The sequence below is a fragment of the Thalassophryne amazonica genome, chromosome 3, assembly GCF_902500255.1.
Source record: "Thalassophryne amazonica chromosome 3, fThaAma1.1, whole genome shotgun sequence".
Taxonomy (NCBI): Eukaryota; Metazoa; Chordata; class Actinopteri; order Batrachoidiformes; family Batrachoididae; genus Thalassophryne; species Thalassophryne amazonica.
Window position 1 is genome coordinate 133,952,303 of NC_047105.1, and position 27,683 is coordinate 133,979,985.

General features: G+C 44.1%; 1 protein-coding gene across 8 annotated transcripts in view; it reads right to left on the minus strand.

The window, feature by feature from the left end:
* The window catches only part of foxp1b (forkhead box P1b), a 732,035-nt gene that overhangs the window by 187,334 nt on the left and 517,018 nt on the right, over nt 1–27,683 (minus strand). For all 8 annotated transcript variants that reach the window (XM_034167467.1, XM_034167465.1, XM_034167463.1 and 5 more), the window contains one exon: nt 11,015–11,122. In XM_034167467.1, the coding sequence (XP_034023358.1) occupies nt 11,015–11,122 (108 nt within the window). The remainder of the gene's footprint in view (nt 1–11,014; nt 11,123–27,683) is intronic.

A 27,683-nucleotide genomic window follows, 5' to 3' on the forward strand; every position in this document is an offset into this window, starting at 1 on the left:
ACTAGTAATGACTTCATGACTTTCTTTGCTAACAAAATTTTAACTATTAGAGAAAAAATTACTCATAACCATCCCAAAGACGTATCGTTATCTTTGGCTGCTTTCAGTGATGCCGGTATTTGGTTAGACTCTTTCTCTCCGATTGTTCTGTCTGAGTTATTCTCATTAGTTACTTCATCCAAACCATCAACATGTTTATTAGACCCCATTCCTACCAGGCTGCTCAAGGAAGCCCTACCATTATTTAATGCTTCGATCTTAAATATGATCAATCTATCTTTGTTAGTTGGCTATGTACCACAGGCTTTTAAGGTGGCAGTAATTAAACCATTACTTAAAAAGCCATCACTTGACCCAGCTATCTTAGCTAATTATAGGCCAATCTCCAACCTTCCTTTTCTCTCAAAAATTCTTGAAAGGGTAGTTGTAAAACAGCTAACTGATCATCTGCAGAGGAATGGTCTATTTGAAGAGTTTCAGTCAGGTTTTAGAATTCATCATAGTACAGAAACGGCATTAGTGAAGGTTACAAATGATCTTCTTATGGCCTCGGACAGTGGACTCATCTCTGTGCTTGTTCTGTTAGACCTCAGTGCTGCTTTTGATACTGTTGACCATAAAATTTTATTACAGAGATTAGAGCATGCCATAGGTATTAAAGGCACTGCGCTGCGGTGGTTTGAATCATATTTGTCTAATAGATTACAATTTGTTCATGTAAATGGGGAATCTTCTTCACAGACTAAAGTTAATTATGGAGTTCCACAAGGTTCTGTGCTAGGACCAATTTTATTTACTTTATACATGCTTCCCTTAGGCAGTATTATTAGACGGTATTGCTTAAATTTTCATTGTTACGCAGATGATACCCAGCTTTATCTATCCATGAAGCCAGAGGACACACACCAATTAGCTAAACTGCAGGATTGTCTTACAGACATAAAGACATGGATGACCTCTAATTTCCTGCTTTTAAACTCAGATAAAACTGAAGTTATTGTACTTGGCCCCACAAATCTTAGAAACATGGTGTCTAACCAGATCCTTACTCTGGATGGCATTACCCTGACCTCTAGTAATACTGTGAGAAATCTTGGAGTCATTTTTGATCAGGATATGTCATTCAAAGCGCATATTAAACAAATATGTAGGACTGCTTTTTTGCATTTACGCAATATCTCTAAAATCAGAAAGGTCTTGTCTCAGAGTGATGCTGAAAAACTAATTCATGCATTTATTTCCTCTAGGCTGGACTATTGTAATTCATTATTATCAGGTTGTCCTAAAAGTTCCCTAAAAAGCCTTCAGTTAATTCAAAATGCTGCAGCTAGAGTACTGACGGGGACTAGAAGGAGAGAGCATATCTCACCCATATTGGCCTCTCTTCATTGGCTTCCTGTTAATTCTAGAATAGAATTTAAAATTCTTCTTCTTACTTATAAGGTTTTGAATAATCAGGTCCCGTCTTATCTTAGGGACCTCGTAGTACCATATCACCCCAATAGAGCGCTTCGCTCTCAGACTGCAGGCTTACTTGTAGTTCCTAGGGTTTGTAAGAGTAGAATGGGAGGCAGAGCCTTCAGCTTTCAGGCTCCTCTCCTGTGGAACCAGCTCCCAATTCAGATCAGGGAGACAGACACCCTCTCTACTTTTAAGATTAGGCTTAAAACTTTCCTTTTTGCTAAAGCTTATAGTTAGGGCTGGATCAGGTGACCCTGAACCATCCCTTAGTTATGCTGCTATAGACGTAGACTGCTGGGGGGTTCCCATGATGCACTGTTTCTTTCTCTTTTTGCTCTGTATGCACCACTCTGCATTTAATCATTAGTGATTGATCTCTGCTCCCCTCCACAGCATGTCTTTTTCTTGGTTCTCTCCCTCAGCCCCAACCAGTCCCAGCAGAAGACTGCCCCTCCCTGAGCCTGGTTCTGCTGGAGGTTTCTTCCTGTTAAAAGGGAGTTTTTCCTTCCCACTGTAGCCACGTGCTTGCTCACAGGGGGTCGTTTTGACCGTTGGGGTTTTACATAATTATTGTATGGCCTTGCCTTACAATATAAAGCGCCTTGGGGCAACTGTTTGTTGTGATTTGGCGCTATATAAAAAAATTGATTGATTGATTGATTGACATTTCACTGTCAATCTGACCTAAAATTTCTATTAATTTCAATACGGATCACCGCAATCACTGGAGTGACTACAGAAGGTGATTCACCACAGAACTTGTGGAAGTCATTTATTCAGTTCAATATTATGAATCTTGATCAATAAATAATAAATAAATAAATAAATTCCTGCAGCGTCCAACCTCAAGCCCTTTGATGGTGCCAACAACAGGAGGAAATCTGTCACATTAACCATCGTTGACAGGGAACACAATCTTATGAATAGACTTATGACTACTAATACACAGAGCGGGCTTGGATCCCAGGTGTGTAACTCAGGCTTATTGGACAAGACACTTTACCTGCACCACACCGTCCCAGCCCACCAGCTGTAAATGGATACCAGGAAGTAGCCTTGCCTGGGGAAGTAACCTGCGATGGACTGGAATCCTACACAAGGGGAGTTGTAGACTCTCACCTACTACACGTTACAGTATCCCGGGATAAGCACCAGCCCGATGGATCCTACAGGACAGGCAGCACCAAGGCCAAGTCTTTAGTGCACTTGCTTCAAAAACAGAAAGTTCACGGTTCAAGACCCTCCATGCCCATTCTCCATGTAATGTGATGTTGCACAAAGAGGGCATCAGGTATAAAACTTGTGCCAAGTCAACATGTAGATCCATCTTGGATCCACTGTGGAACCCTGAGAAAAAAGGGAACATGAACCGTCATGAAAATAGATAGCACATAGATGAGGCCACTCACTACAATGGCTAACCAAGCTAGCTAAACAGCTAGCAACAAGATTTAAAACAAGCCTGTATTCCAGTTAAGGGACACTGGGGGGCTGGAACCTATCCCCGTGTATGTACTGTCACAAAATACTTCAGAAATGATCAAATTGTGGCATTTTCTACATCTGTTCCTGATCATATTCATTTTCTATACCTACTTACTCCAATGAAGGGTCACTGGGGGAAATGGAACCTATCCCACCTGGACAGGCTCCCAGTGTATTGCAGGGAAACACGTAGACAGACAAACACAGTCACACTCTGTCATTTTATGCCCTGATCACAGGGCACATGGCGATAGCTGGACAAAGGATAAAAAGTTAAAAAGTCAAACCGAAAAGCCTGCAAATCAAGCAAAGTTAAACAGAATGAAATGAATGAAAGAAAATTAAGCAAACGTCAACCTTGACACTATAAATGAAACCAAATCAAAACATTCACGATGACGTGACTGAAAGCAGGTATAAAAACGAGTGCAGACAGCCTTGTCCTCATTTTCGCAATAGTTGCAAGTGCAAGATTATGTTTGTCTTCACAACAAGTGTTGTTTGTTTTCACATTCTGAGTTCTTGAGGCATGTCTGTACCTTGTTGTACATTTTATCTGTGATAGTACTTGTCTTGATGAGTACCTTTGACAAGTCCATGACATGAGCCATTGGGAACTGTCCATGTCAGACGAAGTCTACTCCCAAAGACACACACACAGGCCAGCCACAAACAGTTGAAATGTGCATAAATAGTACAAGTAGTTGATAAAACATTCTTAATGCTATTGTTTCTGCATGAAAACATTACTTTTTCATTCCAAAAATGAGCAATTCATTAGCGATACAAGGATGTTCTTTTAGCTCATCGAAGCTTTAGTTATTGACTCCTTCAGATATCATTGTGTTTGTCAACCTTCATTCAATACATTGGACTTGGGAGGCTGAATGAAGTTGGACGAAGGTCAAACGAAACGCTAACGTTATGATAACTAAGCAAATGATACAAAACCGTCAAGAACAAAAGCACAAATGAAATACAGATGAATTGAGGTTGTCAGCAGGACTCGTTCAAATTTTTCAACAGTTTAAAAATTCTGAAGAAGCGCCACCTGCAGGAACAAAGCTGAACGAAGGTTAAACGATGTCAACGAAAGTCCAGATTTCTTGTTTCATTTGGGCTTTGTTGTCCTTCCTTAGTGCTGTGTAACTGGGGGTTTCGAGTCACCACTTCACCTCACCTTCCTGTCTTTGGAGGTGGGAATATGCCAGAACACCCAGATGAAGCATGTGGAGAACATGCAAAGTCCACACAGAAAGGACCAGGTGGGAAAAGAATTGAGACCTTCTCACTGTGAGTGTTAACCACTAAGAAAATAACACGTGGTAATAAGTGTTTCAACAGCAACTGGATAATCTTACTGCACTTTTTAAATAATCTTACAACACAAATTTCTCCTTGCAGTGATGATTAGCTCCACAACAATGGCTGCAGGACCCAAAAAATTTCACAGCTAACACTGTCTATGTGGAAGGAGGTGCAGAGGAAATGAATCCTGCAAATACCAAATCTGACCTGGTCCTTACAAAGTGTCTGTCTCAACACAGACCTACTGCAGACAGCCAGCAGTCTAACAGGGTCCACGCGGTGAAGCTTCAGCTGGTTCCTGTCCATACCTTGCAGTTCTACACGCATGAATGATAAAAGCCAAGTGGTGGGCACAAACCTGGATCGGAAACAAGCTTAATCTGGGCATTACACTGATCACAAAGACACCATGTTGACACAACATCTTCAGCCCAGCTGAATGCCACATAATCCCCCGTAGGAGACAGATGCCTCCCTGAGATTCCTGACAACATGGTGCAGCCAACCAGCCAGGCTCAAAAGCAACGCCACAAACGAGCGCCCCCCCCCCCCCCCGCGCTTGGGTGTGCTGGTGGACTATCAACTCGGTCCGACAGTGTTGTTCCTAATTACCTATTTCACCACTCCTGATCCTGTGGCTGGCATAATTAGTTACCTGGGGCTGCAATCCAATTTGAAGTGATGACAAGAAAGTGATCCATGAAAAAGTAATAAGTTAAATCCAATTTCAGCCTGCCTCTAATTAAATGCACATAGACCTAATGAGTCAAACCCTACCATTTCACTGATAATGGTAATTAGCAGGGTGGGAGTTGCCGGCTCTTGTGGTTGTGCCACTGTAGGTGTGAAGCACGAAAAAGCTAAAAGCAGCGTGGATTCTTTTAATTACATGTGTCACTCTGTCGGTGTAATTTACTGGCATTCTGACCAAGCTAAGTATGCTTAGCTGCTTTCCAGCCTGTGTAGCAGCTGTTTGTATATCCGGTCTGATTAAAGCGCCTGTAGGCAGCTGAGCATACAGCATAGGCACCTTCATCCACGGGCTGAGGGGGAGTGGGGGCTTCCCTGTTAGACATGTAAAACCAAAGAGCTATTTAATGCTGATCGAGGATTCTGAGGCTTCTTTGACTCATAGTTTCCTTCACTACTTGATGCAGGTCATTTTCATTGAGATGTTCTTCTGAATATATGCACCCACACTTCATTATTATTTTTACTTGAATAGAAATGGACTAGAAAGGTAGTCACATCAATAGGGAGAAGACCACTGAGATGAATGGAGCTTGGTCTGCAGATCAGGTGCTGTTATGGGGTGTCAGCTTACGACAGAGCCTCACGATTGTTGGATCATGTCTTTTGATGACATGATCAAGAGATCATCATTATCCAGGCAAAGTGAAGGCTGTGTGTGAAGAAGTTTGTTCTTAAAAGAGAAACCACAGTCTGGATCGACAAATCCATTTTCCGTTGATGTAAATTTTCTATAAACTGAAGTTCATATAGATGTGTGCAGTAAAAAAAAAACAAAAACAAGAGAAATTATAAGATGTAGTGATAAACTGGTATGCAAAAAAACAACAAAAAACAAAAAAACAAATTCATTCATTTTCTGACACTTCTCTGAGTCCAAGCCATGATGGAAACCAAATAGCTCAATCCACACTTCCCTATCTTCTGCCAAGTCTTCTAATTCTTCCTGGAGGATTCCTGAGGCATTCTCAAGACATCTGGGACATGCCTGGAAGATCTTCCTAAGGAGGTGACCAGGGAGCAGCCTCACCGCCTCAGCTGGCTCCTCTCAATGTGAATAAGCAGCAGCTCTATTCCGGGTCCAACCCAGATAGTCAAGCTTCTCACCCTGTTCCAGAATGTAAGTCCACATACCAAACGGCGGAATCTCATTTCCACCGCTTGGATCCACAACCTTATTCTTTCGGTCATTACCCAAAGCTCATGACCATAGGTGATGATAGGAGTGTAGAATGACTGATAAATCAAGAGTCTCACCTTCTGGCTCAGAATTCAAATAATGCATTTCATAGTTTATTATCATCACTTACTAGGGCATTCGTAGCATTATTTAGCATTATGTAGCATTATGTAGCATTATTCTGCACGGATGCCGACACTCTATAATGGTTCACCATAGGTGGGCTGATAATGAAATGTGAGCTCATAATGTCATTATGTGCCTACTATTTGGTAAGGTCTGGAAATCAGCGTTTTTTAAATACCATGCTATTGTCACACAGAGTGGTTGTACTCAGTTCAGCGGTAGTAACCACCACGCCTCCCATCAGACCTCCTACCCCAGGACTGTTAAAGGCAGCACAACGACAGCGTGACTAACGTTGGTTGATTGCTCAAACAAAATAATCGCAGATGGCGGAATATGGCGGCCACCATGTGGAATCCCTCCTCTGTGCAAAGTTCCGCTCAGCACGTCATCCAGGAATTGACTTTTTTAAGTTAGTGACAAACACTTTCAAATGTAAAAACTGCATTGTTTTGTGATAGGGACAGGTTTCCTCGTACTTTAAAATCTTTCAGAAAACACTGTGTCTAGCAATGGCAAGTAACCATGGGCTGGCCACGCCCCGAGGACACCCAAATGCCAAGTGTTTATCACCCTCATTTGTAGCTAATCTGACCATAGGCTAAATGGGTGTTCTTTGTTTGATGAGTGATAGTGGATATGGTCTGCGTGTAAGTATTAAGAATAATAACAACATAATTATAGTTTAGGTCCTAAGGTTGATGATCAACCATAGCAACCTCCAAAATCCTGCAATTGTAAAATTACAACATTCAAATGCTGCATAAGAGTCATTTATAAATTTGGCTGACGGCCTTTTGACAGCGCAGCACTTCAGTGTCGGATCAACTGATATTTCGCAGACTACAGAGGATACAATCGAAGCTTTGAGGAGATCACAAGAAGAAGCTGAGTGAAACCATCACTGTCTGAGCGTAAAACCCCCTCATACTCACTGCTGTGAGTTCAAACAACGCTCAAAACATGAAAACACACTTATTAAACTGTGGCTTTTATGATTCAAATATCCTTCTCTTTCAAACTGTAATTTAGACAAAACATTAATTGTTTCAGGCCTAGATAAGATTCAGACAGAATCTGTGGTGTTTCATAAATTGTGTTTGTAAGAGAAATGGTGTAAGGACCCCCCCGTGTACTCTTACAATGTGACACTGATGTTTATGTATGAAGACCTGACTTTAAACTTGTGCCTCTCTGTGCACTCAGGGTGCGTTTAATTAGCAGAATATGTGATTCACTGATAAACAAACACTTGTCTGGACCTGTGGCTTTGTCATAATGGCACTTTCAACCCAGCAAAGTGTAGCGCAGAACATTAGAGAGCAGGGAATTTACAGTGTTAGACACTGCAGCGAGCGCTGGGCAGGAGAGCGGAGGGGGAGGAAAGGGCCCAACTCTCTTTTCAATAGCTGAGTGACAGCTTGGCCAAGCTCTCTGTATACATTAATAAATTAGAATTTTAATTTTGTCTTTGTCTGCAGGAGATGGTCTCGTACTTCACTATGTACCAACAACCGGCTGCACGCTGGAATCTGCCGCCGCCGTCCCCTCTGTTGACCTCTGCAGCACAATTTCCCGCCAGGCTGCGGAAACTGTTTAGTTTGATCCTTTCAACTTATTTGAATCCTGACAAATACGCACACAACTGAAAGGTCATCACAGTCATATTTCATCCTCTGGAGCTATTCCGAAGACATCTGCACAACAAAGAGGCTTTTTTGCAACCTGACATTAGACCTAGCTGCTACAATAGCTCATTAAAAAGGCCCCCAATGGGATAGTAAGAGTATTGAATTTTATATATACACACATAGAGAACAGGGTCTCTGTATTAATTACCAAATATGCCCTGAAGTCGTTTGCAATTTCACACTGACACAAACAAGTCCTCCTTGCTCAAAGATATACATCTGAGGCAGCTGAGGTGCAAGATCTGAAATGAACACAAATATTGCATCAGACACATCGTGCTGCTCACAGTTAAAGCCAGAAAAAAAATGGGAGATTTTCTTTCATTTTTCTAGACAAAGGCAGTGCAAACCAGACCACCTCTGAAAAGCTCATCCGTCCCTTCCCCTGGAGCACTCACCCCTGTCACAGCCTGCTCTACAGCACCCCCTGCTGCTGGCGGCAGGGAGCATCCTCCTCTATATTTTTGCTGTGTGTGTATGTGCAGGACAGCGGCGACACTCAAACACGAACAGCATGGTGCTTCCTGTGTTCACCCAGCATGCAGCTGTCCGGCCGTGCAGCCCGTAACTCCAGTGGAGTCCATGAAGAACGACGCGGCCACTGCAGACTGCAGCCACACACTCTACCAAGTTTGATTATGATCTGAAGCTTCATTTGAACTCTTACTTCAAGTTCCTCCGGAGTAACTGGACTCAGTCAGGGGTCAAATTTTGGAGGTTAGCTTTTGATCTCTGCATTATTATGTTTCTGGTATCATTCTTTTCATATTCCGATTCTTCTCCGTGTTATTTCGTGACTTCTTTCGTGGGCTAAATGATTTCTGGTGATTTTGCTTTGAGCTGTCTTTAGCGTTCGCTCTGTGTAGCAGGTTCACGTGTCCCTGTACTTCTGCGTTTGACTATTTTAACTTGTTACAGCATTCCCTTGTTGCCACATTGTTGTAGTGTTGTTCTTGCTTTCTCACATTCTCATTCTCAGTGCTATCTGACTTTCTGGGTCAGATAGCATTCCAGCAGCTTGGGACTCCAACGAGGGCAGTTACATCTCCTCCACTCTACCTTATCTCTGTTCTCTGCTTTAACCTTCAAGTCCCTACTTCACCAGACTGTGAATTCCTCAAATTATATTGGATACTGGATCTATTGGACTACTATTGGATTAACCATAGAATTGATCAGCTGGTCTCTGAACGCTATTGACACCATTTTTCTACAAGAAGGTCACGACCAGGAGATCCTACCTGCCCAAATGGAACGCATTCTGCGGGCTATGTTCTCAACTCCTGGAGTTCTTGGTGTGTGGCATGCTTGGCACCTTTGTCCGTTGAGGACGTTGAGGATTTATTCATTTTTGGTCTTATGGTAGCAGGGCTGGTACTTTTTGGCTTATGTGCTGCCCTGATCTACCGGAAAATTGGCAAGACAGCGGCATCAAGAACCACAGCCCCTCACTTGTCCATCATGATTAACGAGGTTGGCAAGGCAGTACATTCTCAGACTGCGATGACTCTTGAACTCAGATGCAAATTGGATGACATCTTGGAGCAGATGCGTGCCTTGCAGTTGAAGTTGAAGATTTCAGAGGCCGGTGAATATTCTTAATTCATAATTGGGAATATTCTTAATTCATAATTGGGATTTGGTTGTTCAAGTGGAACTGTTAAAAGTGTTTTTCACTGCTCAAACCATAACATTACAGGCTTATCAAGCCTGAAGGTCAAATTGCCCGACTGTTTTCCCTCCAGAGGAATTTCTTCGTCCTGGGGATTATTTGGCTGTTTCTTATCTCAACTCACAAAGACAAACTGTTTTTCACAGAACTGAAGCATGTTCCATTCCCACCCCCCTCCTACACCCCCATCAAACATCCTCCACTCCAGCGCCTGCTCACGTCATTCCTTCCCCCTTCTGTGGGGGCGGTGCAGTTTTAGCTGCAGCTGGCCTCATTCCTCCCCCCAAGCTGACGGCGGCACATCTCAGGGTTGCTGCGTGGCCTTCACCCACTTGCCTCAATTCGGATAACGGACTTCTTCAAACTTAGTGCACATAAACAATGTCAAATGTGTATGTGCTGTCTTTAATTCTGATGTGTGCCATTATTACAGTAAACAAGTAATAATTGTGGACTAATTGCTGTCTGAGGTAACTGGAGTGTAAATATAATTTCTCCACTGTGAGATCAATAAAGTATATCTCATTTCATCTCATCTAGTGTTCTGCCTCTCTGTTACAGACCCTCACTGCCAATTGAAGGTTCCTGAGAGTTTTCCTGCCACCTTGGGATATGTTCACTTACCACCGGCTTATTGCTTGTATTTTGGATAACTTGTTTCTTGTTCCCTTAGAAAGACTTGCCCTGTTGGACTGATCACTGTGTACCAGAAGTCTGTCTGTTCCATGACCATGCCTGTTTGCCTCCTGCTATGAAATTGTGCAATTCTTGCCTGCAGGACAATAAACCTGTTTTATTTTCCCCGTTTTCCGTTGTGGTTCTCTGCGTTGGGGTCGTCTGTGCGCAACCCATTACAGACACAGACCACCTCTAGAATGTTGATATTTTGGCTTCTACATATTGTTTGTATACAATATAGAATTTTAAAAAGAAGATAGGGCGTCCTTCACTAATGTGAAATGAAGTGATCCATAAATCAGGCAATTCATCCAAATCTTTTACCAAGAAATATCTATTTCCACAAGTGAAATGCAGATTGAGCTGATGTGAGGAAACTGATCAAGGTTCTGCAATTTTGCTCTTTCTTATTGTACACAAGCTGCTTCTCATGTCGCAACAATTTAGTTCACACATGCTCACGTATGTGTTGCTCATTCACACACAATGCATGAGCACACACAAGTGCAAGTGTTGCACTGACAATTTTAATTTCCTGTTTGTGAGCTTAGCACACTGTGTTCTGGAGAGCGTGCACAGAGGGTTTTTTTTTTTAACGAGACACCACAAAGTCAAATAAACAAGCATTTGGAGGTGATGGCTTAATAAATCAGATTTCTGTACCTGGAGGCTTTGCCGTTTGTCGCTGCCGGAAGGCGACTTGCGGCCGATGGTTTGATGTTGTGACTGTTGTTGCTGCTGGACAAGTATCTGGCGAGCCACTTGCAGAGCCTGACAGAGAGACACAAGTTGAAAAGAAAGTTGAAACACGTTTGTCGCAGACACAGTGAAACTCCCCCGATTATCAGAGCCCTTGGCCTTCTGAGAAACAGCAAACAAGCATCCACACAAAGCGCTCGGTGCCTGTGCAGGCCTGAGACGCTATGGCCGGAATAAACACACACACACACGCACGCACGCACGCACGCACGCACGCACGCACGCACGCACGCACGCACACACACACACACACACACACACACACACACACACACACACACAGAGAACAATAATCAAATGACAAATACCTGTAAGTATCCAGAAGAAATGTTTTTCTGGTGATAAACTGCACTCACAGCAAAGTTAAATTGTCACAGATAATCTGGTTTTGATCCTCCTTTTCTTCAGACAAACCCCCCTATGGAAAGCAACAAAAAAGTCTTTATGCCTGCTTCAAATATCTGTTAAAGGACACGGCCTTCTCAGTGGAAAACAAAATACAGTGCAGTCACATGTTTATTGCTCCAGCTACTCCCTTTTCCCCTACGATAAATAATCAAACATGCCATCCAGAGCAAACAAAGCTGGAGAGAGCCGGGAGAAAAAAACACAGCCGCCTAGAAAACGGTCAACGATACCAAGAAAAGCAAGCGTGGTGTTCCCACAGCGAGCTGGCCAGCCTCACACCTCCACCAGTAAACCATCTGAGTAAATAACTGGCCTCATTCCTTCCACGTCCCTCAGACGATCGCTCCCACAATTAAACAAACTCATGTCCCCGATCATCGAAAAGTCCCCCAGTCCATTCGGTAACTTAAGAAACACAAAAGGGTACAAATGTTTAACAAGATAAAAAACAAACCACAGTGACACAGGAAGTCAGAGTAGAAAAGAAAACAGAGCAACCTGTAAAACACTGTGCGCAAGTTAAGTTCAGAGAGAAGTTAAAGAGAAATAATGGAGCAAACGCAAAGGCTGAGAATGATATTCATGCCAGTAAAGTTAAACCACATTTCAAACGTGTGCACGATGGACTACGAGTGGGTGGAACCCTCCAAAGAAAGACGGCTGAGGTCTGGAGGAAGAAATGTGACCACATGTGATAGAAGCCCAGGCCACTGAGCCTGGGTTCAACATGTCTGCCTCACTGCAGGATCTCACATGAAGTTAAATAACGCTACAGTAGCACATCACATTCTGCATGCATAATCATCATCTGCTTTGAAATTTGCAGAGGGAATCCCCCAGCAAGAAAGAACAGTCATAAAAAACACATATGACTTCAAACTAAAAGTGATGTGAGTGCTGTGCACTCCCACACAACAGCAATATTTACATTTCAAGCTCTGAGCTTTCCCACCACAGAGAAGTGCAGTCTGGTTAAAAAATAACTCATGCATATATTAAATAATGTGCCGTTAACAATGACATCATCTGATGATGTTCAGCTCTTCAAGTCAATGAAGCACTGTGGACATTTAAAAAGACAGTAATACTTATTCATTTACTGAATCTTTTGGCTGACCCCAGTAACCACAGCTGACCTCGTACAGATCTGCTTTGGGTTTTGGCATGTTTTCCAGATCTACGTGGAGAAACCTGCTCACAGTCTCTAACACCCCGTTACACAGGGTTCCGTTCTATTACAACCGCCCGTGAAACCAAAAAAAAGTGTAGAACCACAATAAAATGCTGCTTCTGCTACAAATTTTACCCCGATGGAGCAGGATCAAACAAGTTTCAAGCTCTACTCACAAGGACCACCCCGTGTAAAGACAGTCAAATATGACTGAAGCTGAACAGCAGAATGTTACCACACACTACTGATGATTTGCCAAATCAGGATGACATTTCTGACCAGCTTGTAAATCCACCCCAATTTCAAAACAATGGGTTCCATGAGTTCAGTTCCAAATGACTTATACTGTTAATTGCTTTTTCATTAAACTAAAGCAATTAGAAGTAAAACAACAGAAAGTAGAGTCAGTGGTCTCTCAAACTGTGCATTCTGTTCCAGCAGCGGTCCAGAACTAACAGAAATATAATTCACAACTGTGTCTGGTTTGTTCAATAAACTTTTGTTTGTTTCACTCTGTCTCCCTTACTGCTCCCTGCAGTTGGGTCTAACATCCTAACCTGGTCCTAAACATAACACACAACAACATAAAAAAGAGGACATATTCTTGATCTGTTACAAACCAGAGTTCTTGACAAATAAGTGACTGACATTCATCCATCATCAAAACAGTCCATTAATTACATGCCATTGGCTTTAAGGCCAAAAGGGGAACATACAGGAGAAATGCAATCTGTCAGCGTGCCCATACATTCGTGTGTCAATTACAGTTTCTTGTATTCACAATCACACTCACTCATCTTGAACTACTTATCCGAGATCGGGTCGTGGGGGCAACAGGTCCAGCAGGGGACCCCAGATTTCCCTTTCCCGGGCCACATTGACCACGTCTGATGAGGGGATACTGAGGCGTTCCCAGGCCAGTGTGGAGATATAATCTCTCCACCTAGTCCTGGGTCTTCCCCGGGGTCTCCTCCCATCCCCTCTTGCTTGCCTCTCCTGGTGGTTGGCTCTCACTGCGGTATTGTATCACTTCCTGTTCCGGAGCACAGCGGTGTTTTTCTGTATCTGTTAGCTGTTTAATCTGCGCAGTTAGATTGATCTAGTTATCTAGATTACGATTTGTTTCCCAGGGTAATCTTTACGTGCCTTAACTAAAGCACTCCTTCTGCTGAATCACCTCTAAATTATTTACACATTATTCACTTTGCGTGTTTTTAGGAATCCGCTAGCTTAGCGTAGCTACTAGCTCTTAGCCGATTTAGCATGGCGGCTTCTCCTGTCTCTCCCGCACTTTTCTGCTCTGGGTGTGAAATGTTTAGTTATTCCTCGGCCTTCTTTAGCAGTAACGGTACTTGTAATAAGTGTAGCTTATTCGTAGCTTTGGAGGCCAGGCTGGGTGAATTGGAGACTCGGCTCCGCACCGTGGAAAATTCTACAGCTAGCCAGGCCCCTGTAGTTGGTGCGGACCAAGGTAGCTTAGCCGCCGTTAGTTACCCCCTGGCAGATCCCGAGCAGCCGGGAAAGCAGGCCGACTGGGTGACTGTGAGGAGGAAGCGTAGCCCTAAACAGAAGCCCCGTGTACACCGCCAACCCGTTCACATCTCTAACCGTTTTTCCCCACTCGACGACACACCCGCCGAGGATCAAACTCTGGTTATTGGCGACTCTGTTTTGCGAAATGTGAAGTTAGCGACACCAGCAACCATAGTCAATTGTCTTCCTGGGGCCAGAGCAGGCGACATTGAAGGAAATTTGAAACTGCTGGCTAAGGCTAAGCGTAAATTTGGTAAGATTGTAATTCACGTCGGCAGTAATGACACCCGTTTACGCCAATCGGAGGTGTAACTTTGCAAAAACAATGTCGGACTCTGTAGTTTTCTCTGGGCCCCTCCCCAATCAGACCGGGAGTGACATGTTTAGCCGCATGTTCTCCTTGAATTGCTGGCTGTCTGAGTGGTGTCCAAAAAATGAGGTGGGCTTCATAGATAATTGGCAAAGCTTCTGGGGAAAACCTGGTCTTGTTAGGAGAGACGGCATCCATCCCACTTTGGATGGAGCAGCTCTCATTTCTAGAAATCTGGCCAATTTTCTTAAATCCTCCAAACCGTGACTATCCAGGGTTGGGACCAGGAAGCAGAGTTGTAGTCTTACACACCTCTCTGCAGCTTCTCTCCCCCTGCCATCCCCTCATTACCCCATCCCCGTAGAGACGGTGCCTGCTCCCAGACTACCAATAACCAGCAAAAATCTATTTAAGCATAAAAATTCAAAAAGAAAAAATAATATAGCACCTTCAACTGCACCACAGACTAAAACAGTTAAATGTGGTCTATTAAATATTAGGTCTCTCTCTTCTAAGTCCCTGTTGGTAAATGACATAATAATTGATCAACATATTGATTTATTCTGCCTTACAGAAACCTGGTTACAGCAGGATGAATATGTTAGTTTAAATGAGTCAACACCCCCGAGTCACACTAACTGTCAGAATGCTCGTAGCACGGGCCGGGGCGGAGGATTAGCAGCAATCTTCCATTCCAGCTTATTAATTAATCAAAAACCCAGACAGAGCTTTAATTCATTTGAAAGCTTGACTCTTAGTCTTGTCCATCCAAATTGGAAGTCCCAAAAACCAGTTTTATTTGTTATTATCTATCGTCCACCTGGTCGTTACTGTGAGTTTCTCTGTGAATTTTCAGACCTTTTGTCTGACTTAGTGCTTAGCTCAGATAAGATAATTATAGTGAGCGATTTTAACATCCACACAGATGCTGAGAATGACAGCCTCAACACTGCATTTAATCTATTATTAGACTCTATTGGCTTTGCTCAAAAAGTAAATGAGTCCACCCAACACTTTAATCATATCTTAGATCTTGTTCTGACTTATGGTATGGAAATAGAAGACTTAACAGTATTCCCTGAAAACTCCCTTCTGTCTGATCATTTCTTAATAACATTTACATTTACTCTGATGGACTACCCAGCAGTGGGGAATAAGTTTCATTACACTAGAAGTCTTTCAGAAAGCGCTGTAACTAGGTTTAAGGATATGATTCCTTCTTTATGTTCTCTAATGCCATATACCAACACAGTGCAGAGTAGCTATCTAAACTCTGTAAGTGAGATAGAGTATCTCGTCAATAGTTTTACATCCTCATTGAAGACAACTTTGGATGCTGTAGCTCCTCTAAAAAAGAGAGCTTTAAATCAGAAGTGCCTGACTCCGTGGTATAACTCACAAACTCGTAGCTTAAAGCAGATAACCCGTAAGTTGGAGAGGAAATGGCGTCTCACTAATTTAGAAGATCTTCACTTAGCCTGGAAAAAGAGTCTGTTGCTCTATAAAAAAGCCCTCCGTAAAGCTAGGACATCTTTCTACTCATCACTAATTGAAGAAAATAAGAACAACCCCAGGTTTCTTTTCAGCACTGTAGCCAGGCTGACAAAGAGTCAGAGCTCTATTGAGCTGAGTATTCCATTAACTTTAACTAGTAATGACTTCATGACTTTCTTTGCTAACAAAATTTTAACTATTAGAGAAAAAATTACTCATAACCATCCCAAAGACGTATCGTTATCTTTGGCTGCTTTCAGTGATGCCGGTATTTGGTTAGACTCTTTCTCTCCGATTGTTCTGTCTGAGTTATTTTCATTAGTTACTTCATCCAAACCATCAACATGTTTATTAGACCCCATTCCTACCAGGCTGCTCAAGGAAGCCCTACCATTATTTAATGCTTCGATCTTAAATATGATCAATCTATCTTTGTTAGTTGGCTATGTACCACAGGCTTTTAAGGTGGCAGTAATTAAACCATTACTTAAAAAGCCATCACTTGACCCAGCTATCTTAGCTAATTATAGGCCAATCTCCAACCTTCCTTTTCTCTCAAAAATTCTTGAAAGGGTAGTTGTAAAACAGCTAACTGATCATCTGCAGAGGAATGGTCTATTTGAAGAGTTTCAGTCAGGTTTTAGAATTCATCATAGTACAGAAACAGCATTAGTGAAGGTTACAAATGATCTTCTTATGGCCTCGGACAGTGGACTCATCTCTGTGCTTGTTCTGTTAGACCTCAGTGCTGCTTTTGATACTGTTGACCATAAAATTTTATTACAGAGATTAGAGCATGCCATAGGTATTAAAGGCACTGCGCTGCGGTGGTTTGAATCATATTTGTCTAATAGATTACAATTTGTTCATGTAAATGGGGAATCTTCTTCACAGACTAAGGTTAATTATGGAGTTCCACAAGGTTCTGTGCTAGGACCAATTTTATTCACTTTATACATGCTTCCCTTAGGCAGTATTATTAGACGGTATTGCTTAAATTTTCATTGTTACGCAGATGATACCCAGCTTTATCTATCCATGAAGCCAGAGGACACACACCAATTAGCTAAACTGCAGGATTGTCTTACAGACATAAAGACATGGATGACCTCTAATTTCCTGCTTTTAAACTCAGATAAAACTTAAGTTATTGTACTTGGCCCCACAAATCTTAGAAACATGGTGTCTAACCAGATCCTTACTCTGGATGGCATTACCCTGACCTCTAGTAATACTGTGAGAAATCTTGGAGTCATTTTGATCAGGATATGTCATTCAAAGAGCATATTAAACAAATATGTAGGACTGCTTTTTTGCATTTACGCAATATCTCTAAAATCAGAAAGGTCTTGTCTCAGAGTGATGCTGAAAAACTAATTCATGCATTTATTTCCTCTAGGCTGGACTATTGTAATTCATTATTATCAGGTTGTCCTAAAAGTTCCCTAAAAGCCTTCAGTTAATTCAAAATGCTGCAGCTAGAGTACTGACGGGGACTAGAAGGAGAGAGCATATCTCACCCATATTGGCCTCTCTTCATTGGCTTCCTGTTAATTCTAGAATAGAATTTAAAATTCTTCTTCTTACTTATAAGGTTTTGAATAATCAGGTCCCATCTTACCTTAGGGACCTCGTAGTACCATATCACCCCAATAGAGCGCTTCGCTCTCAGACTGCAGGCTTACTTGTAGTTCCTAGGGTTTGTAAGAGTAGAATGGGAGGCAGAGCCTTCAGCTTTCAGGCTCCTCTCCTGTGGAACCAGCTCCCAATTCAGATCAGGGAGACAGACACCCTCTCTACTTTTAAGATTAGGCTTAAAACTTTCCTTTTTGCTAAAGCTTATAGTTAGGGCTGGATCAGGTGACCCTGAACCATCCCTTAGTTATGCTGCTATAGACGTAGACTGCTGGGGGGTTCCCATGATGCACTGTTTCTTTCTCTTTTTGCTCTGTATGCACCACTCTGCATTTAATCATTAGTGATCGATCTCTGCTCCCCTCCACAGCATGTCTTTTTCCTGGTTCTCTCCCTCAGCCCTAACCAGTCCCAGCAGAAGACTGCCCCTCCCTGAGCCTGGTTCTGCTGGAGGTTTCTTCCTGTTAAAAGGGAGTTTTTCCTTCCCACTGTAGCCAAGTGCTTGCTCACAGGGGGTCGTTTTGACCGTTGGCGTTTTACATAATTATTGTATGGCCTTGCCTTACAATATAAAGCGCCTTGGGGCAACTGTTTGTTGTGATTTGGCGCTATATAAAAAAAACTGATTGATTGATATGGACATGCCTGGAACACCTCCCTTGGGAGGCGTCCAGGGGGCATCCTTACCAAATGCCCAAACCACATCAGCTAGCTCCTTTCAACGCAAAGGAGCAGCAGCTCTACTCCGAGCTCCCCACGGATGACCAAGCTTCTCACCCTATCTCTAAGGGAGACATCAGCCACCCTCCTAAGGAAGCCCATTTCAGCTGCTTGTATCCACGATCTAGTTCTTTCGGCCATGACCCAACCCTCATGACCATAGGTGAGAGTAGAAAAAAAGATTGATCAGTAGATCAACAGCTTCACCTTTTGGCTCAGCTCCTTTTTCATCACAACAGTACGGCAGAGCAAATACAATACCACCCCTGCTGCGCTGATTCTCCAGCCAATCTAACGCTCCTTTGTCCCCTCACTCATGAACAAGACCCCGAGGTACTTGAACTCCTTCACGTGGGCAAGACCACATTCCCTACCCGGAGTAGGCAATCCACTGGTTTCCTGCTGACAACCAAGGCCTCAGATTTAGAGGTGCTGATCCTCATCCCAGCTGCTTCACACTCGTCTGCGAGTGCTGGAGGTCACAACCCGATGAAGCCAGCACGACCACATCATCTGCAAAAAGCAGCTTTGAGACCCTGAGCCCACCAAACTGAAAACTATCCTCCCCCTGACTGCACCTTGATATCCTGTCCATGAATATCACAAATAGGAATGGTGACAAAGCGCAGCCCTGGCGGAGGCATCCCCCACCGGAAACAAGCCCGACTTACTGCCAAGCACGCAAACACAGCTCTCGCTTTGTGAGTACAGAGATTGGATGGCCTTGAAAAGGGACCCCTCACTACATACTCCTGCAGCACCTCCCACAGTATCTCCTGGGATATCCAATCATATGCCTTCTCCAAGTCCACAAAACACATGTAGACTGGATGGGCATACTCCCAGGCACCCCCCAGGATCCTTGTGAGAGTGAAGAGCTGGTCGGCTGTTCCATGACCAGGACGGAACGCGCATTGTTCCTCTTGAATCAGAGGTTCAACTATCGGCCCAACCCTCCTTTCCAGCACCCTGGAGTAGACTTTACCAGGGAGGCTGAGTACTGTGATGTCCCTGTAATTGGCACACACTCTCTGGTCCCCTTTTTAAAGTATGGGGACCGCCACACTCTCTGGTCCCCTTTTTAAAGTATGGGGACCGCCACGCCAGTTTGCCACTCCTTAGGCATTGTCCCAGACCTCAACGCAATGCTGAAGAGACTGATGCAGGAGTTCCTCAAAGTGTTCCTTCCAGTGGCAGGATTACATCCTCAGGTGAGATCAACAGACTCCCATCCTTACTGTAGACAGCTTGGATGGTTCCCCATTTTCCCCTCCTGAGGTGCCTTACGGTCCACTAGAAGCAACTCCTCCTGCTGCTTTGCCTCACCCACAGCAGAGGCTGCTGCCCTTCAGGCCTGTTGATACCTTGCAACTGCCTCCGGAATCCTCAGAGATAACACATCTCTGTTGGAGGTGTGGGTTGAAGAACTGTCGGACAGTGGGCTCCTCCAGACGTTCCCAGTTCAACTGCACTATCCGTTTGGGCTTACCAGGTCTGTCCAAAGTCTTCCCCCACTCTCTGATCCAACTCACCACCAAATGGTGATCAGTTGACAGCTCTGCCCTCTCTGTTCTGGACACTCACCCGAGTGTCCAGAACATGCTGCCTCAGATCAGATGATACGATCACAAAATCAATCATCAATCTTCAGCCTAGGGTGCTCTGGTACCATGTACACTTATGAGCATCCTTATTTTCAAACATGGTGTTCGTTATGGACAGTCCATGACTAGCACAGACGTTCAATAACAAGTGACCGTTCGGGTTTCGATCGGGGACGCCGGTCCTCCCAATCACATCTCCACAGGTGTCTCTGTCATTGCCCATGTGTGCGTTGAAGTCCCCCAGCAGAACAATGGAGTCCCCCACGGGAGCCCCATACAGGACTCCATTCAGGGACTCCAAGAATGCTGAATACTCCAAACTGCTGTTCGGTGCATATGCACAAACAAGTCAACATACACACAAACAACAGAGTTTTCCCCCCTGGCCACCTGGAGTTGCAGGAAAGTGATACTCTCATCTACTGGAGTAAACTCATAGTGGCGCTCAGCCAGATCCCCACACCCGCGTGGTGCCTCACACCCTGGGCAACTCCAGAGAAGAATAAGAGCCAATCCCTATGAAGGAGAGTGGTTCCAGAGCTGTGGCTGTGCATGGAGGTGAGGCCCACTAGATCTAACTGGTATTGCTCCACTCCCACACAAGCTCCGACTCCTTCCCCCACAGTGAGGTGACATTCCACAACCCCAGAGCTAGCCCCTGCTGCCTGGGTTTGGTCCGCTGAGGCCCTCGACTTTCACTGCCACCCATGGGACAGCGCACCCGACACCAGCGGTCACCCTGTGGGTGGTGAGCCCACAGGGTGAAGATGGAAGGTCCACGTGGCCTTTTCGGGTTGTGTCTGACTGAGCTCCGTGGCAAGCCCAGCCACCAGGCGCTAGCTTACATGCTCTCCATCCATGCCTGGCTACAGACGGGGGCCCCGGGCTTCTTCTGGGCTGGGTAACATTTCCTCTACCTCATTTTTTCATGGTGTCTTGTGAGACATTCTTTGTCTGACTCCTCTCCACCACGATAAGGTGATGGTTCCCAAAGAGGATCCACAATTACACTTACAAAATTTATTGAATTTTCATCAAATGTGAAATGGACATCACAAACCAGAGCACAATCAGGTTTCACCAAGATCTTCTATGGAATGTGCACTTCACTTGTGGTCATGATAACTTGAACAAAGTATTTCCACTCAATTTGAAGTGAATACCCCAAACAAGCCAATCATAGACACATTTGAACTTCAGCACAATTTAGCTTCACCTAGACCCTCTAAAGACCACCCACTGTACCAAACTCCTCACTCGGGGAGGAGGAGCAACAGGAAGACAGAGGTCAGGAATGAGAGAAACAGTAGTAGCCAGCAAACCAGTATGTCTAGTATTTATATTGTGTATTCATATTGCAAGCTATTTTTCTTTTTTACTTTCACTTTTGATACTTGTGTGCTTCTTACCCTGTGTGCTGCTATACAATGCTGCAGGAACCTCACCTTACCTGAGGGAGTCTTCCCAGGAAAAGCATATTAAACATATTCTTAAGCCCCTTTCACACCAGGCTTCTAATATACAGGAATGGCTGCATATTTTGCGCACAGGGGGAAGTTTGGCCTGCCTCTTCTTCTTCTGTGGTTTTGAAGCTTCACTGCCAGCAAAGTTCAGCAGAGTCCAGCGGGATGAATAAAATCTAGTAGTGCAGATAGGATTTTTTGCTGGATTGGCATAGGGTCACGTACAATTGTGCAGTGTTGCATTGACTTGCATACAGTAGCCGAGTGTTGCATAGACATGCGTAGACTTGCCGAATGTCCGCAAAAAAAATTAAACATGTTTATTTTTTTGCATCCATTTCGCGGACCCCTTTGGGTCCCTCAGCGTATTGCCATGAAGAGCTGCATAAGCTGGACAAGAGCTACATAAGCTCAGCGTGGTCAGCACGCAGCATTACACAACTGTACATTGGCCCAGTGTGAAAAGGGCTTTACTGACAATTCATGACGGGGGGATAATATGGCCAAGGCATGGTGTGACGGGCACATTAAAGAGTAAACAAACACGGATGTTTTCCGTTCTTTGTGATGACACATGCAGTCAAGTGTGTGTCTGTGTTTACAGCAGGGTGTGGTGGAATCAGAAGAGATGAGTCATGAGGACATCATAGGAAGTTCAGACAGTACAGGATGCAGACGAGCATTTTTGCCCTGATATGGCATCAGGTAGACATTTAGACTTTTACTCTGGAAACAAACAGTACAGTCCTGAACACATTTCCTGTTGAACTGGCTGAATTTCATGTTTGGTTGTCTGCCACTCTGTAACTCAGCCACATGGGGTGTGCAGCCAGTACATTCTGAGTGCCGGTCCCAAGCCCGGATAAATGAGGAGGGTTGCATCAGGAAGGGCATCCGGCGTAAAACAAGCCAACCCAACTATGCAGACTCAGAATCGAATTCCCATACCGGATCGGTCGCGGCCCGGGTTAACAACGTCCGCCACCGGTGCTACTGCCCAACAGGGTGCTGGTGGAAATTGGGCTACTGCTGGGCGAAGACGACGAAGAAGAGGAGGAAAACGTTGCCACGAACAGCGGGAGAAGAAGAAAACTAGAAGGGTGGAAATGAGAGTGGGGACTTTGAATGTTGGTAGTACGACTGGTAAAGGGAGAGAGCTGGCTGATATGATGGAGAGGAGAAAGGTAGACATACTGTGTGTGCAAGAGACCAAGTGGAAGGGAAGTAAGAGCAGGAGCATCGGCGGTGGGTACAAGTTGTTGTACCATGGTGAGGACAGGAAGAGAAATGGTGTTGGGGTCATTTTAAAGGAAGAGTATGTTAAAAGTGTGTTGGAGGTTAAGCGAGTGTCTGACAGGGTGATGAGTGTGAAGTTGGAAATTGAAGGGGTGATGATGAATATCATCAGTGCATATGCCCCACAGGTAGGTTGTGAGATGAAGGAGAAAGAAGATTTCTGGAGTGTGTTAGATGAGGTGGTGGAGAGTGTGCCCAAGCATGAAAGTGCTGCCATCACCGGCGGCCCTGCTGTCTCCGTCAGGTGTTTCCTGATTTTCCCGTGGCTGTGGTGGCCCCCCCGCTGGCGTGTGAAACCCGCAGACGAAGTGATTCGTCTCCGCGGGTCCTGTGTGCCTTCCCCCGGCAGTCTGCTGTGGAGAATCCAGCTGCAGCTCCTCTCAGGATGGCGCTGTTAAATGCACGCTCCGTTGCTAACAAGACTTTCATTTTGAATGATTATATTCGCTCCAAGGACCTGGAATTTTTGTTTCTAACTGAAACCTGGCAGAGGGAAATGGAACACGCCCCCCTCATTGAACTCTGTCCCAAACATTTCCGATTCTTCAGCTCGCCGTGTTTGTGTGGACGTGGTGGCGGACTTGCTGCGGTCTGTAGGACCAGCTTTGTGTGTCGATGTGTGAGTTCAGAATCGTTTCCATCTTTTGAATCACTGATTTTAAAAGTTGGGAGAACTAATCCTTTTTATTGTGTTTTAATATATCGTCCACCTGGTCAATGCACTTCCTTCCTCAAGGAGTTTAGTGACTTTTTATCTACAACTCTCAAGCTGTCCAGACTTTTAATTGTTGGTGATTTTAATTTCCATGTTGATGATGCTTCTGAGAAATCTGCTGCTAAATTCATCAGTCTGATGGAATTTTTCAACTTGATCCAACATGTGTCTGGCCCCAGACACAGCAAAGGTCATGTTTTAGATCTTGTTTTTACTCTGGGTCTTAATATTGAGTCTATTTATTCTGAGGATATTTTTATTTCTGATCATGTTTGTATTCTTTTTAATTTGTCTCTTAATATGGATTGTCTGTCTGCTCCTCCTGTGATCTGCTCTCGCATTTTTAATCATTTTACTGCAGATGTATTTTCTGCTGCTTTTAACCTTGATGAGTTGTTTAGTTCAGATGATGTTGATATTTTAGTTAATTCTTTTAATCATCATTGTCTCTCAATTTTGGACAGAGTGGCTCCTTTTAAAACCAGACACGCCCCTCTGAATAACTCCTCCACCTGGATGAATGACAGTATTCGTAGTGTTAAGAGATCATGTCGGAAAGTGGAGCGGTTGTGGAAATCTACAAAGCTCCAGGTCCACCTCCTTCATTTAAAGGAGCTTTTAATCTCTTTTAATAATATGGTGAAAGATGCGAGGGCTGCTTATTTTTCCACTTTAATTTCTAACAGGTGAAGGTGTGCCTCAGGGTTCTGTTCTGGGACCTATATTGTTTGCTCTATGTTTGCTCCCACTTGGTCATGTCTTGAGTAGTTTTAAAGATGTCTCCTACCACTGTTATGCGGATGACATCCAGCTGTACATCTCATTCACTCCTCAAACGGTCTCTAGGGTATCTGCTCTTCAGAACTGTGTTGAGGTTATTGGTGACTGGATGGCGGCCAACTATTTGTCCTTAAATATAGCAAAGACTGAGGTCCTTGTTTGTACCCCTGACGAGTTTGTTCCCACTGTGGTTGGGAATCTTGGTTCTCTGGCCCCTTTTGTTCGCTCAGCAGTGAGGAACTTGGGTGTTACGTTCGATCACTCCTTCAATTTTGACGCGTATGTTACCCGCCTGGCACAGTCTTGTTTTTTTCCCATTTGCGCAATATTGCCCGTCTGCGCAGCATTGTGTCTCGGGCGGAGATGGAGATGATCATTCATGCATTTGTGTCATCACGTTTGGATTACTGTAACTCTCTATTTTTTAGCCTTAGCAAGTCCTCTTTGGACCGCTTACAAACGGTTCAGAATGCGGCTGCGAGGCTGCTGATGAGGTCATCAAAGAGGTCACATATAACCCCAATCCTCTCCTCCTTGCACTGGCTCCCCATCCATTTCAGACTCCAATTTAAAATTCTAGTACTGACTTTTAGAGCTCTGCATGGTCAAATGCCATCTTATATCACCGAGCTATTACATCCATATGTGACAAGTAGGTCTCTGAGGTCTTTGGACCTGGGCCTATTGGTTGTGCCTAGGACAAGACTGAAGACCAGGGGAGACTGTGCTTTCGAGGTGGTGGCACCTAAAATGTGGAATACATTGCCTTTGGACCTACGGTCTGTGGACTCTGTTGAAACATTTAAAGTGAAGCTAAAGACCCTTTTGTATAGGCTGGCTTTTACCTAGTTTTTATGGTTTTATGTTTCTGCTGTTTTTAATTTCTCTGTTCTTATGTGAAGCACTTTGTGATTTCTATCTTGAAAGGTGCTATATAAATAAACCTTACTTACTTACTTACTTACTAAAGAGTGGTGATAGGAGCAGACTTCAATGGGCATGTTGGTGAACGGAACAGAGGTGATGAGGAAGTAATGGGTAGATATGGTATCAAGGATAGGAATGGGGAAGGACAGATGGTAGTTGATTTTGCAAAAAGGATGGAAATGGCTGTGGTGAATACCTGCTTTAAGAAAAGGGAGGTGCACAGGGTAACATAAGAGTGGAGGAAGGTGCACACAGGTGGACTACATTCTTTATAGGAGATGCAAGCTAAAAGAAATCACAGACTGTAAGGTAGTAGCAGGAGAGAGTGTCACTAGACAGCATAGGATGGTTGTAGGATGACTTTAGAGGTAAAGAAGAAGAGAGTGAGAGCTCAACAAAGGATCAGATGGTGGAAGCTGAAGGAAGAAGACTGTTGTGTGGAATTTAGCGAGCAGGTGAGAAAAGCACTAGTTGGAGGGGAAGCAATTTTGGACAACTGGAAAAGTACTGCAGATGTGGTGAGGGAGACAGCTAGGGCAGTACTGGGTATGACATCTGGACAGTGGAAGGAAGACAAGGAGACTTGGTGGTGGAATGAAGAGGTCCAGGAAAGCATAAGGAGAAAGAGGTTGGCGAAAACGTTTTGGGATAGTCGGAGAGATGAAGAAAGTAGACAGGAGTACAAGGAGATGCGGCGTAAGGCGAGAAGTGGCAAAAGCAAAGGAAAAGGCATATTGTGAGCTGTACAAGAAGTTGAATAGTAAGGAAGGAGAAAAGGACTTGTACCGATTGGCCAGACAAAGGGACAGAGCTGGAAAGGATGTGCAGCAGGTTAGGGTGGTAAAAGATGCACATGGTAATGTGCTGACAAGTGAGGAGTGTGTGCTGAGAAGGTGGAGGGAATATTTTGAAGAGTTGATGAATAAAGAAAATGAGCGAGAGAAAAGGCTGGATGATGTGGTGAGAGTAAATCAAGAAGTAAAAGAGATTAGCAAGGAAGAAGTGAGGGCTGCTATGAAGAGGATGAAGAGTGGAAAGGCAGTTGGTCCAGATGAAATTCCAATGGAGGCATGGAAATGTCTAGGAGAGATGGCAGTAGAGTTTCTAACCAGATTGTTTAATAAAATCTTGGAAAGTGAGAGCATGCCTGAGGAGTGGAGATGAAGTGTGCTGGTTCCTATTTTCAAGAACAAGGGTGATGTGCAGAGCTGCAGTAACTACAGAGGCATAAAGCTGATCAACCACAGCATGAAGTTATGGGAAAGAGTAGTAGAAGCTAGGCTTAGAAAACAGGTGAAGATCTGTGAGCAGCAATATGGTTTCAAGCCGAGAAAGAGCACTACAGATGCAATGTTTGCTCTGAGAATACTGTTGGAAAAGTACAGAGAAGGACAGAAAGAGTTACATTGTGTGTTTGTGGACTTAGAAAAAGCTTATGGTAGGGTGCCAAGAGAAGAGTTGTGGCATTGTATGAGGAAGTCTGGAGTGGCAGAGAAGTATGTTAGGGTAGTGCAGGACATGTACAAGAATAGTGTGACAGTGGTGAGATGCTCAGTCGGAATGACAGACTCATTCAAGGTGGAGGTGGGATTACACCAAGGATCAGCTCTGAGTCCTTTCTTGTTTGCAGTGGTGATGGACAGGTTGACAGATGAGATCAGACAAGAGTCCCCATGGACTATGATGTTTGCAGATGACATTGTGATCTGTAGTGAGAGTAGAGAACAAGTTGAGTCTAGTCTGGAGAAGTGGAGATATGCTTTGGAGAGAAGGGGAATGAAAGTCAGTAGAAGCAAGACTGAGTACATGTGTGTGAATGAGAGGGAGCCCAGTGGAATAGTGCAGTTACAAGGAGTAGAAGTGGTGAAAGTAGATGAGTTTAAATATTTGGGGTCAACTGTTCAAAGTAATGGAGAGTGTGGTAGAGAGGTGAAGAAGAGAGTGCAGGCAGGGTGGAGTGGGTGGAGAAAGGTGGCAGGAGTGATTTGTGACCAAAGAATATCAGCAAGAGTGAAGGGGAAAGTTTACAAAACAGTAGTGAGACCAGCTATGTTGTATGGTTGAGACAGTGGCACTAACAAAAAGACAGGAGGCAGAGCTGGAGGTGGCAGAGCTGAAGATGTTGAGATTCTCTTTGGGAGTGACAAGAATGGACAAGATTAGGAATGAACATATCAGAGGGACAGCTCAGGTGGGACGATTTGGAGACAAAGTCAGAGAGGCGAGATTGAGATGGTTTGGACATGTGCAGAGGAGGGACCCATGGTATATAGGGAGAAGGATGCTGAGGATGGAGCCAGCAGGCAGGAGGAGAAGAGGGAGACCAAAGAGGAGGTTCATGGATGTGCTGAGAGACGACATGCAGGTGGTTGGTGTGACAGAGGAAGATACAGAGGACAGGGTGAGATGGAAACGATTGATCTGCTGTGGCGACCCCTAACGGGAACAGCCGAAAGACAGAGAAGAAGTTGTCTGCCACTATGTTAAACAGGCCAAACAAAACAACAAAAATGGTCA